The sequence below is a fragment of the Sarcophilus harrisii genome, chromosome 1 (genome assembly GCF_902635505.1).
Source record: "Sarcophilus harrisii chromosome 1, mSarHar1.11, whole genome shotgun sequence".
NCBI classification, from domain to species: domain Eukaryota; kingdom Metazoa; phylum Chordata; class Mammalia; order Dasyuromorphia; family Dasyuridae; genus Sarcophilus; species Sarcophilus harrisii.
Window position 1 is genome coordinate 16,161,716 of NC_045426.1, and position 13,404 is coordinate 16,175,119.

General features: G+C 51.0%; 1 protein-coding gene and 1 long non-coding RNA gene across 3 annotated transcripts in view; one reads left to right on the forward strand and one right to left on the reverse strand.

The window, feature by feature from the left end:
• NT5C3A (5'-nucleotidase, cytosolic IIIA) overlaps positions 1–12,105 on the reverse strand; it is a 28,599-nt gene extending 16,494 nt beyond the window's left edge. Inside the window, exons 1-2 of one of the 2 annotated variants that reach the window (XM_031952921.1) lie at positions 8,863–12,105; positions 2,775–2,826 (exon numbers count right to left, since the gene is read on the reverse strand). In XM_031952921.1, coding sequence (XP_031808781.1) covers positions 2,775–2,810 — 36 coding nt within the window. In that variant the 5' untranslated portion in view covers positions 2,811–2,826; positions 8,863–12,105. Of the gene's footprint in view, positions 1–2,774; positions 2,830–8,862 lie in introns of both variants that reach the window. The other variant, XM_031952913.1, reaches the window with a different exon arrangement.
• Positions 5,006–7,995, forward strand: LOC116421602. The gene is made up of 3 exons (XR_004232051.1): positions 5,006–5,113; positions 6,719–6,940; positions 7,934–7,995. It is a non-coding gene; the product is annotated as an uncharacterized LOC116421602 (long non-coding RNA).
• Positions 12,106–13,404: the final 1,299 nt, after the last annotated feature.

A 13,404-nucleotide genomic window follows, 5' to 3' on the forward strand; every position in this document is an offset into this window, starting at 1 on the left:
TTCAGCACTTGTTCCAGGCTGTTCCTTCTGGCTCTATTCTTGGGCCCTGTAGCCTGCCTGGGGGCCACCTGCTGGCCAATGGGCAGCGACGAAGGCTTTTTGATTAGGGACAAGATCAGGGTCTATTGGCTACTGGCCATTGAGCTTGTTGGGATCAAGACTAAGGAAGAAACTCAAGTACATTGATGAATTTGTATTAATATGGACTAAATGACTGATATCGAAGATATAATAAAATTAGTCTCAGTTATTTCCCCATAATTGTTATTTTTTTCCCCTGAGGCAATTGGGGTTAAGTGACTTGCCCAGGGTCACACAGCCGGGAAGTGTTAAGTGTCTGAGGGCAGATTTGAATTCGGGTTCTCCTGACTTCAGGGCCGATGCTGTGTCCACTGCATCACCTCGCTGCCTCCTCCCCAGAACTGTAATTCTATAAATGGGCACTATTAATGTTACTTTGAAGATCCTTGAGGATTTAATTTACAATTCATTCAGTTTCCTCATCTGTAAAATGGAATAACAGCACCAGCCTCACAGGATGATTGGATCAAATGAGATAAATGTTGTCGAGTGCTTTGCAAACCTTCTGTTGCTAAGTTAGCTTCAGCAAACAAACAAACAACAAAAACAGCCACGATATAGTGTGGTGCATACCCGCGGGCTGATGCAGACCCAGGCAGTCTGTGGACACACTCACAGGCCCGGGGTCTTTCCCTTTTCCCCTGCACACCCTGTTTCCCAGGCTTCCCATCCCACCCTCACTTTCGCTGCCGACTGCCATATCTTGGAGGATCTGGCCGAGTTTTCGCCCTTTGTACCAGATGTGGGCGAGTGTCCTGCGGAGCGACTGAATGAGAGCAGAAATGGCCCGGAAGCAAGACCGCCAGGCCAGAGCTGGCGCCTGCATGGGGACGAGGGTCTGGGAACGGGAGGGAGGCCGTTGTCCCCCAGAGAAAAGGATGAGTCTGGTTCTGGACATGGGGAGTCAGGAGGGCCCAGGAGTCTCCAGCTCGTAACGCCAGAAGGGAAGCCGGTGCCGGGTGATGGAGCTCAGGAAGGAAATGAAGGCTGAGCGTATGATGGTAACAAACGATGGCGCATTGGAGAGTGTGGGGACAGAAGGGGAGAGCCAGAGGGGGGCCTGATGGGGGGAGAAGAGGGCTCCAGAGAGGAGAGAACATGAAGGTCATGGCTCCGAAAAGCCAGGATGCAGAGCCAGGAGGGCTTCTACTGAGTCCTCCCTACCATTGTACAGATGAGGAAACCGAGGCTGGGAGAGCTGAAATAACCTGCCCAGGACCGCACAAGTGGCAGCTGGGGCAATTGCAGTCAGGCCTTCTGACTCCTCCCAGGCCTTCCCCAACTCTGAATCTGAGAAAAGGGCATTCATTCGCTCTGTTCTCAAGGGCAGACGGCAAAACGCTCTCATTGGATTTAGAGCATGTGCACAGCGCGAACTCTCTAGTGAACAGAAAACGCCCTTCTAGGGCTTCAAAGGATAAAATCCCCTAGAAGAATTATGGGTGATTTCTTCTACAAGGACTGGCACGGGCACGAGGTAAAACCCAGTCCCGGCCTTCCCGTAAACAGCTCGCGGGGGCCCTCGTTCCGGGAAATAAGCCGTATCTCAGCCTGTCTCACTAATGCTCTGGGACAAGCAGAGGCCGAGTCTGGCTTAAGCTGCAGGAACTCTCTCAAGCAATCCCCCAGAGGAAGATCCCCACAAACGCACCAGCGCCCCAGGGACGGAGAGAGAACAGAGCCATCTTTGCGCCGTTAGCATGGCAGTCTTCTGTGGAGCTCTCCCCCAGAGCTCGCCGCAGCTGGCTTCTCTCTACCTGAAGGTCCCCCTCCCCGGCTCCTGCGCACAATGTGGCCGGCTCGTTTTAACTAAGATTCGGAGCCTGTGTCAACCGTGCACTCGGTGAACGACAATGTGGGACGCCTTCCTGAGGAAAACGCGATGGGGAAAAGCAGTTGGCCCCAACAACGCCAGCGGGCACGAAAACCCAGATTCTTACTTCTGTCTGCCTGGCTTTGCATCTTTCTATTCGAGTTCCATTCATCCCCCATTCCTGTCCTCCACATGTGTGTCATTCATTCATTTCTCCCCTTCCTGTGCTCCATCTTTCATTTGTTCATCGCCCGTTTCTGATTCATTCATTCATTCCCCCACTCATTCATTCATTCACCACCACCCCCTTCCTTATTCATTCATTCATTCACCCTCCTCCTATGGCTCCGACACACTGGCCTTTGCCTAGACACGCTCTGGTTTCCAGCTGTGGGGAGGGACTGAGGAGGGACCAGAAGCCAGGACACTGTTGCTGACATCTGGTTCCAGCCTTTTTTTTTTTTTGGTGGGGGGTGGGGGGGGGGAGGGGAAAGCCAGGTGACGCCATAGCTACATCTCTGAGTTACATGAACTTAAGAGGCCTGCTGCAACAGTGGAGGACGCTCCGATCCTTAGCAGGCAGGACGCACCCTCATTCTAAGGAGACATTTTAACCCGCGGGCCCGAGACAGAACCTAATGTTGGACCAGAACCGGGAGCTTTGCCTGCAGGTGCCAAACGCAAAGGGCGCTGGCAAGTTTTGGGGGCCACCATTGGTGGCCAATGGCTGGCTTCCTGGTTTCTGTGAGCAAAGGTGGAAAGCAGAAGGGCAGCAGGCTGGCTAAACGTGGAGAAAGCTCACGGCCAATTTTCCCCTGAAGTTAAAAGCGAGAAGGCTCTGGAACAGACAAACGGGAGTGAGAATATTTCGGGTACCCACCATTTTCATGAGTATGTCGTACTCTTGGTTATTCATGTCTCAGCTATCCGCCCTTCTGGGTTATTTCAGGTGACAAATCATGGCAAAAGAGAAAAAAAGAAAAAGGTTTGTGTGATATACTTAGACCTCAGGCTCCTCCCTCACACCTGAAACACTTCTTCAGACCGCCTTCTAATGGTGATTCCCAGCATGCACCTTGTTCCTCCTTAGGATGGCCCAACCTGAAAGTCATATACTTGGGGCAGCATGTCAATACAGCAAAGGGAAAAAGTCTGGGAAACCACACATGGATCATAATACAGTTATATAATATCAATAAATTATAATTATAATAATAGAAATGAAAACTTTCTTCATTCTACAAATGAACATACTAGAAATATAGATACTATTTTCAGTGCCTCCATCTGTTCCATTTTTTAAAAAAAAGATTCTAGTATCGTTTGTTGGCCACTAATATTTAAACTAAACTTTTTTCCTCACTGAAGCCCACGGGAAAAAATGTGAATTTGCTTTTGTTTTGGACCAATTTTAGCTTTATCCTATTTTGGAAAAGCAGGATTTTGTTGTATTGGAAGCCTCAGAGGGGTAACGAGGAAAATCTGTATCGCGGTTAAGTCTCTCTTGGGGAATCCTCGGACGTGCCATCTTGTTTGGGATTTAAATGAGCTTCGGCAGACTTGACCTTTCCAAAACCGTGATATGACAGGAGTCCTTGGAGTGAAGAGACGGAAACAATCTCTCAGAAACACGGTAAGGGCCGAGGGGAGAAATCCAAGGGAGCGCAGCCTCCCTGAGAGCAAACCAGCACCCATTCTGGAGAATGACCAAGGAAGCCTGGCTTAGACTGGAAGCCTCCCAGGGGCAGGCCTGCGATGCATGAGTTTTTACATCCACGGGACACAACGCAATCCCACGAACGTAATAATTCAAACCTCTGTTTGTAAGGTTGACTCTGAGGCTGTTCGTCCTGCGCTCTCTGAATATGCTACCATTGTGGACATGCCAGACTCTGGTGCTTGTGGCCAGGATCGGGAAGTGACCTCCATGCCTCAGGAAAGATGGAGGGACTCTGGGCTGGTGACCACAGCCGCATGGTCAGACTCCGGCTGCCAAGAGTCCCCTAATGATTTGTTGTGGGCAGGGGGCGGAGGCAGATAAGGCTTTTACAATCTCCTGGAGGATGGGGCAGGGACAGAAATGATGAAAAAGGTTAACGGGGGAGAAGTGGGCAGAGGCCGGGCCTCCTGCTGGGAGACAAGAGGCCAGAATGTTCCTCAATCTGTCAGTAGGACGTCTGACCCTCCGGGTGGATCTCAGTGGGACGAGGAGCCTTTCCACAGGACTCAGCGTAGGACTCTGCTCCATGGCCTTCTCGGCTGCCTGACTGGGGCTACTCACACATCCCTTCCCTCCTCGCTTTCCCTCAAGCCTCACCTCCCATCCCACCTTCTGCAGGAAGCCCCTCCTCAGCAGGGAGGCCAGGGAGGCCAAGGGGCTCTGTGTCATGGTACTTAGCACAGGGCCAGGCACATTGACTAAGTGACAAGAAATCACCTAGTGCAGTCCTTTTATATATGTGCGTGTGTATGTATATGTATATATGTGTATGTATCACATATATATGTGTATATATATCACATCTGGGATGTCATACATATATATATTTTTGCATCTGGGTTGTCTGTCTGTCTGTCTGTCTGCACCACTAGCTTCCCAGGGACACCGTGGGCTCCAAGATGTCTCTGTGCTTCTTTTGTCAAGCCCTGAATCTCTGCAAAGCCCCCTTTTTGCCCATCATTCCTTTCAAGTTTGTTCCATCTTGGCAAGGGCCCGTGAACCGGATCAATGGCAACAATAATGGTGACGGTTAACATTTCCATTGTGCTTCCTCCGAGCTGGGCCCCGTGCTAAGCGCTCAGAGGTGGTGTAGACCATGGGGGCAGCCGTGGAGACCGCTGACAGGGGTCACTGCCCATGCTCAGCTCCCCGAGCTGCATGACTCTGGCAGGGAGAGGGACCAGGGGATCTTGGGGAAGCTGGGAATGTTCCCTGGGAACAAAGGCTTCTCTGTGAGCAGTCTCAGCCTTTTGGGGGCCAGCCCCGGGCCAGCAGAGAGGGCTCCCGCTGCCATAGCACCATCAGGCACTTCCTAGAAGCAGCCTCGTTGGCAGAGACCCGGCTGACTCCGGGAAAAAGAGGGGCTGGCCGTGTACTAAGAAAAAGGGACAGTTGGGGGAGGGGGTGCCCCGCTGGTACTGGGCAAATGGCAAAGGAAGGGGAGGAAAGCTCCCAGAAAGTTAGGTGGACCCTCGGTGCAAGCCCACAGAAGGACGAAGGTGAGAGGCCACCAACAAGAAGGGGCAAGGTGCATTGTGGGATAGGGATGTCAAATAGGGGAGGGGCAGGCCGGCGGGTGACTGATTCACTATGGAAAGTCCTGCTTCTTTTTCTGCTATCCTTGACGAGGGTCAACTTTTCATCTGTGTGGGGCCTGGCCCTGGTGACCCTGCCTTTGGAGGCTCTGGAGCAAGGTCTCTCCCCTTACGCGCCATTATCTCTTGCCGATTCTTGGTTCTTCCCGGATCCCATCATCTCCCCAGCTCCTCTGTCCCGGCTCCGGCCCAGTTTCCTCCTCAGTAGCTCCCACAGACTTCCAGTCACCGGCTCCCCTTTCCAAAGACAGCCAGATTCCGGTCCCTCTCCTCCATGGGACGAGTCACAGGCCAAACTCAGACCCTTTTTTCCTGGAAGTGGATTGTTCCCAAATCTAAAAACCCAACTCAGCCGTAACTAGACTTGCTGCATGGGACTGTGGGATGATCATCGGGCCCTTTCCCTCCAGAGTCAAAGGGTCGGCCCTCCCCACAGGAGCTCGGGGACGGCCCTGCAGCCCCTCCTTGGGGAGCCTGGGCCAGAGGCAGTAATCTGCCCCTCCACAGAACTGCCTCTTGCTACCCCAGCTTTCCTCTGAGACTGCTGTCTGCAACGGGCTTCGGGCTTTTCAGAAGGCACTAATTAAAAACCATTTTTATTAAAACCAACGGAGATAATGCATGCAGAGTGCTTTGAAAATCCTGAAGCTATTATTAGTTGTTTGAGAAGGGAAGAACAATACAGAAATGTACAGCAAGAGGGTGGGGGGGACTCCCATGGGAACCCAGAAAGACAATTTTCATATCCAGTAAAATTAATGTTTAAACGTGTGGCTTCAAGCTTCCAATGCCTAAAGCGCTTAGGAGATTGCTACTCGTGCTCCCTCTGACTCTGGGCCCCTCAAGGCTACTCATTATTGGAGAAAGAATATGAGGAGTTATTAAAAACTAGACTTTTTTTTTTTTTTTTTAAGTAGACACGCCTGTCAAGGAAAATCTCTTTACCCACACAGATAGATGGATATTTGTTCTGTAACTTAAGAGTCTGGGAGTGTTGTGTGGGGCATTTAAAGTGACCTGCCCAGGGTCACACAGCCAGGATGTATCGGGATGGGACTTGCCCTAAGTCTTCCTTTCTCCCGAGCTAGTTCAATCTCTTGTACCATACCGCTTCTCCTGGATTTTTTTTTTTAAACTAAGGTTCTCAGAAGCTTGCTTAAGGCTTGCTTTTAAATTCTACTTTATAAAATAACCTCAACATCTTAATACAAATTTCACCTCATCCAGTGGTCCCTCATGAGGACAGATTTGACAAGACAATAATAGTGATTTCTCTTGATTTAAAGGTATTGCCCCACAGTGGCCAGATCTGGTTCTTGCATTCTCAAGGGTCAGTATTATTATTAAGTGCAGCAACGAGTAAATGTCAGCGTTCTGGCACGAACCTGAAAGGGGTCACGGAGAATCAGGGCAAGATATTTTTAAACCGATGGTCTCGTAAATCTACACGTCTTGATTATATACAGGCTCGGCTACCTTTGCCAATTGTCGTTCTGTCACCCGTAACAGATGGTCTGGTGTTGTTGGGAAGCTGGCCTGGAGGTGAGAAGTCTTGGAACTTTATGAAATCTCCTTCAGATACAACTTTGGGGTTGTTGCTGTCTATTAAAATAAAGTTTGGAAGACCCTATGATGTGGAAAACGGATCTTTGGAAAATGGAGAGAAACTGCCTTGTGAACTTGCAGTCCATGTCAACATCACTAGAGAGAACCAGGCTCTGGACTAAAGAGGTAAGAACCCCCTTATGGAACTTGGATCCAATTGGCCAATCGTTGAGGTTTTTACTGAAAGCTCTTTGCTGTGGGAGAACTAAGTCCTGATAATAATAATAATAATAAAAATAAAATTGATGAATCTTGATGAAAATTCATTTGATACGTAAACTTTTCTTGAAATAAAAAATATACTTGAATGTTTGAAATTCAAAGGAAATTAAATGACTTCCAAAATGACATTTGCTCTTTCTGCCTTAAAAAAATACTTATATTTAAAACAATCTCCTTCTTATCATCCATAAACAATCTCCTTCTTGCCATCCACATTATTGATTGCTTAAATCACACAGGTCTCTTTTCATAAATAATTCTAGAAATTTTTTCTATTAGCATCAATATTTAATTTAAAACAAAAAAAAAAACCTCATACAAACATATCTCAAATTATAACAAACCTTTAGGAAAATGACTAACATTTAAGCAAACCCAAGAATTCTTATATTTTCATTGACTCAAAACCCTATAAAATCAACCTTTAGAATAGTTTTAAAAACTTTCATTTCATCTTAAGACACATTTTCAGGACTTCTCTTGGGGGGATCAGAGCTAAAATGCTTTCTCTGGGGGAATGAAAGTAAATACTCTTTGCTTGAGCAAGAATTTGAGCAACAGCAGGAATCTGACATCAAAGGAAAACTATGAAACCCAAAACTGAAACTATTCTGTAGAGTGTGTCAGGTTCACACAACATCACCAGACTCAAGATATGGAAAATGAGTCTCAAATGCAATTTAGACCCAATTTCTTCAGTCAGCCTTTCTATCAGAACTTTATAGATCTTAAAAGAAACTTGGAACTCATAGTGCCGGAGAGGGTTTTGGGTACTGTCCAGCCCAAGCCTGTCCCTTTACACCCTTTACAGGCAAGATGAGGTACAGGAGTCTTGTAACTTGTACAGACAACCTTATGTAGAGATGGGTCATTTCTGCTTTTTGTTTTTTTCTCAAGGAATACAGAAAGTTGCCAGTATAGGCTGTTGTAATCTTGATGGTGAGTTAACTTCCTGGAAGCTCTGTGACTGAACCTAGGTGCTGAACTTAAGAGCGCCTCAGAGTTCTGTCCTTGATCTCGCCCTGGGAAAGCCTTGGATCCACAGATAGCAGAGCCTTAAGCTGCATATAGATGGTCAACAACATCCGAGCCAACCATCAGGAAGCACTGGCTTTGTCCTCTGAGTTTCTCCTGCCTCTGGGACTTTAGAGGTAAATGGATACAAAAGAACATACACCTTGCAACAGACTAGAGTGTCTTCACCATTGCTAAACCCCGCAGTGAATCCCCCAAACAACATAGTGTTTAGGTTGTTACTTTCACATATTTATATCTTAAGCTTCTAAATTGACTAAGAAAGATTTATACGATGATTTACCATAAAGAACAAATCATTTCTAACAGCACGACAGAATATCTTTACCCATTCCAGGCTCCCTTATCTTTGATAACAAACTAAAGAAACACGTTTCAGTCTTCTGTACCGGCCACCCCCAGTGCTTTCTAAATCTGGGCATACACCTGAATCTGCAAACCGATAGGGAGGGGAAGTGAACGTACATGCCACTGACTCATACAAGATTTATGTCTTTTTTCTGGAGGCCATCTAGGCCATCTCGCTTCTGGCCAAAAAGTAAGATAACATAGAAAAAGCTTTTGGGATCAGACCCGAAAACTCGGACCGTCCCTTTTTACCTCTTTCCCCATTTTTAAGTCACGGGGAACAGAGTGCTCTTCTGGACTCTGCTGGTTCTTGCTGCTTCTGTAAGCATGTTTTTTATATTCTCAAAGTTCTGCAGGCTGCCTACCTGCTCCAGGGGAGCAGTGCCCCCACACACGCTTAGGCTAAAGAAGCACGTCTGTTTACATGAATCAGATACACTTACCAGCGAAGTTTGCCGGAGGAGCTAGAGCAGAAAAAGAAAATTCTTCCTGCCTGTGAAGGAGTAATATAGGCAGCCTAAGGTACAACTGAAGGCGGTCCCAAAGGGCCTGACTAATCCCTGTGCAAAACAAACAGTCCCGGGCCACACGTCAGCAACGTTTGTACTCTGTGGTGCTCTGGGAGGGAGCTGCCTCCTGGGCTGGGAGGGAGCCCTCGCCACACCAGCGAGGACTCGGGCAGAAGGCTGTCAGCCTGAACTCTCGGGGCACTTGGGGAAGTGGGTTCTCCAAAGAAAAAAGGGCCCTTGCAAAAGGCCGGCCCGAAATCGGGACCGGGACTACGTTACCGACATTGGTGAGAAAAGGGCAAACTCTTTGGAAATAAAAGATGTAGAAAGTCCTTGCATTATTTAAAGGGCACCGGCTGCGTTTTGCTATAAATAGTAATGTTGCAATAAACTGATACTTATGTGTAAGGCCACAGGAGATAAGCGTGGCTGTGTGCTCTCAGCACTTTTATCTCTGGGGCCCCGCCAAGCCAAATTTCTGTAAACACTATTTTCTGTCGGCCTCTTGGGGGGGGGGGGGATATCCAGCCCAAGCGCTTTTTTAGCTGCTAAGGCCACAGGCACACTTGTGTATGCTACATGCTTTCATAAAACGCCAATCACTGGATCCGTCACGGACGGAATGTCTCTCCCGATGCTACAGAGAACATTTTGCTGCCCACCGGCCTTTCTCCAAGCCAGGGCAGCTTTGGGCTCATCTCGGCTGCTCCTGGGAGAACGAGACCAGCCCCCACTACAGCACGAGTCCCCTCAATGTGCCCTGCCTCAGGGACGGCCACAGCATTCCTGGGGTGCTCTAATAGCACGTGCCACCCCATTGCTTCCTGGTCTCCACCCCTAGTTCTTCCCCCAGTGGCCCCACCGGAACCCGTCGGATTGCTCTTTTCCTCGACGACTTGGAATATTTGAAGGTCCCTCAACCCCCAACACACCCAAGTGTCCTTTTCTCAGGGCTAACCCCATGTTTCTTCAACCAGTCAGCTCTCAGGGTCTGCATGTGACAAAGTGAGCAGGAAGAACCGCCATACTGCGACGCCGGTGGTAGTCCACTCTCTGGGTCTGCCTGTGCCGGTAGTAGTCATCTCTATAGTGAGAACTACCATACTGCTAGCTGGTGGTAGTCAGCTCTTAGGGTCTGTATGTGACGAAGTGAGCAGGAAGAACCACCAAGGCCGGTGGTAGTCAGCTCTCTGGGTCTGCATGTGATAAAGTGAGCAGGAAGAACTACCGTACTGCAAGGTTGCTGGTAGTCAGCTCTCTCTGGGTCTGCCTGTGCCGGTAGTAGTCATCTCTATAGTGAGAACTACCATACTGCTAGCCGGTGGTAGTCAGCTCTTAGGGTCTGTATGTGACATAGTGAGCAGGAAGAACCACCATATTGCAAGGCCGGTGGTAGTCTGCTCTTGGGGTCTGTATGGGACACAGTCAGGGCCACCATACTTCTGGCCGGTACTAGTCAGCACTCAGGTGCCGGTAGCAGTCATTTCTATAGTGAGAACTACCATACTGCTAGCTGGTGGTAGTCAGCTCTCAGGGTTTATATGGGACAAAACGGGGAGGAAGAACTACCCTACTGCAATGCCGGTAGTAGTCATTTCTCAGGGTCTGTATGTGTTGGTAGTAGCCCGCTCTCGGGGTCTGTACGGGACGCAGTCAGGGCCGCCATACTTCTGGCTGGTAGTCAGCACTCAGGGCTGTATGTGCCGGTAGTAGTCATTTCTCAGGGTCTGTATGTGTTGGTAGTAGTCCGCTCTCAGGGTCAGTACGGGACGCAGTGAGGGCCGCCATACTGCTAGCCGGTAGCATCTTATTTGATCCTCCGACGACCCTGGGAGGTGGGGGGCCACAGTGGCCTCCATTTATAGCTGAGGAAACAGAGGCAGACAAAGTCTCTGAGCCCAGCACTTCCAGCCAGGCCAAGGGCCTGGACCCGTGGTCCCCTGGGTGCGGGGACTTCTCCCTCCAGGCAGGCCTGCCCTTCACTGCCACGTGGTGCCTCAGAGGCCTGCCCCGGAAGCATTGGGAGGCTGAGAGTCTTGTCTCGAGTCCCACAGCCACGTTTGGGAGCGGGACTTGAATCCGGGGCTTCTGGACCCTGAGGTCAGCTCTTGCTACTCTGCCAGCCCCTCTCTACCAACCGCGTCCCTCTAACACATAAAAAAGCTCGAAAAAAAGGTCTTCCTTTTGCAAAATGATTCAAAGAACCGGAAACAAAGGAAGGAAATCAGTAGGGAACGGTTCTTGAATACAGTTGGACTTTAGTGTCCTGACTGGGGAAGAGGGCTGCCCAGTGAGGGGAGGTGGGTAGGGGGGCCTTCAACCCGAGAGGGTGCAAAGGGGAGCCGCCATGAAAGGCAAGATGCGGCTGTCCCGGCCTTCAGGAGGCCGAGAGCTGGCGGCTCTTGTCCTGCGGCACGTGGGGACTCGAGGAGGCTGGCCAGGCCTGTTCTGGGGGTCCCGGGGGAGCATCTGGGGGCCGTGGCCGTGCCAAAAACCCAACCAAAAGGAAGGCCCGGAGGCGAGCGGAAGCAAGTTCGGAAGGGAAGGCAACAGGGCAGTTCTGTTGCTATGGTGCTGGAGTTAACAGTTGGTTTTCACAGGTAATCCCTTTTTGGTTCTTTGGTTTGCAAAGTTCATAATAAAGGTAAATTAAATCAAAAAAGAAAGTGGCCTCCCACTGTGTCTCCTTGGCGTGGCCGGCCCCGGACAGGTACGAGGACAGTCCCAGGAAGACCGCGGGCTCGGGGAAGCCCTCAAGATTGGGGCGCACGAAGACCCCGGGGTGAGCTGGGGACGTTGAGCTCGACTTGGGTGGGAAAGGCTTGCTGTTTTCAGGTCAACGAAGGGCCTGCACACAAGGCAGACCCCACTTGTGCCTTTGGGCTCCAAAGGAAAGAACTGGAAGTTGTCGAGGAGAGTTCAGGAAATAAGAATCTGGTGGCCAATCGGCCTTGATTTTCCCCCTCCCGGAGGTCTTTGAGCCAAGGCTGGAGAAATGGGCTTTGGGGGGTCTGTGGTGGCAGTTCACAGAGCCTGTGACCAGTGGGGTCCCCTCCAGCTTCTGGGTCTGGGCTCCCGGTTTCTAGTCCCCTCCAGCTGGGCCATCTCTGCCTGGGCAGGCTCTAGTTCCGGCCCTGGAGGAGGTTGGCCCCTAGGGGTGCAGGTGCCCAGGTGTTCTTGTCCATGAGAAGTCTGCATTCTTAGGGAAGGCGGTGCATGTGGGATGCACCTGTCTGAGGTGAGGCGGCCTTTATGCTTGCCAAGGTCAACAATTCCTCCACCTTGGATCCCAAGGGATCCTTCTCTAGTGGAGGATCACAATTCCCCCCCCCCCCCAATCTGGACCTTTAGCCTCTCCCCAGCCACAGACTGCCCTCTGCAAACGAGCCCACCCCCCTTACCTGCTGCTTCTCTCCCGGCCCTAAAAGCACCCCTTCCTCGTGCTGCCTCTGCTCCCCCTCCTCTGGGGCCTCAGCAGGGGGCTTCTGACTTTCTGATTTTGCCGAATCTCCCCAGAATTTCCCTTCTTCCCTCTCTCTGCAGCCTGGGACACTACTGGCCACCCTCCCGTCTCAGGCGCTCTCTCTTAGGCTTTCCTGGGCCCCCTTCTCTCCCTATCCTCCCCCTATCTGGCTGAGGGTTCTTCTCCTGATCATGCCCCAAAGTGTGAGGGGCCCCCAGGCTCTCCTCCCGTGATACCACCTCATCCCGCTCCCAAGGCCGTCATCTCTAGGCAGAAGGGGCCAAGACTTACCTGTCCGGCCCCATCATCTCCCTGACCCCCCTTCTCACATGGCCAGCCAACATGGCGTCTCAGACATCTGGAGAACAACAGGCCCTCGAGATCTGTCCCCCAGAACCTCCCCCTTCCTAACCTCATGGGCACCCCAGATTCCCAGTCATCCCACCATCTTGGGGTCCCCCTTAGCTCCTCACTCCCTGTTGCCCAGTGCTCCTGGCTCCTCTCTGACTGGCCCCTGCTTTGGTGCAGCCCATGTTCCCCAGAACCTGAATTACTGCCCCGGCCTCAAGTCTAATGCTCCGAGCGCCAGCCCTTCGGCTGCCAAACCGATGTTCCTAAGGGGCCGGTCCCCTGCTCCCTACACATCAAAGGCGGCCATCACCTCCGGGAGGAGATAGAAAATGGCCCTTTATCAGCTGGCCCCCTGTGACCTTACCCATCCCCGGCCTTCAGAGTCCCTGCCCCTCACCCCCCACCCTTCCCTGCTGCCTTGAGGCCTCTGTGCTCTCCCTCCCCCGGGCCTGGGCGCTCCCTCCTGACTCCCAATTCCTGGCTTTCTCTAAGGCCCTGCCAAGCCCCGCCCTGTGCGCAAGTTCATTTCCCAGACGCCCTCTCCATTCTTCCATCCTGTCCGACCCTGGCCCAGTTAGTCACGTGCTCCCTCAGAGCGGGACCTTCATAAGCAGGAGCTCACCCTGCGCAGTCACAGCAAGACTGTGTGATGGCCAGTTGTG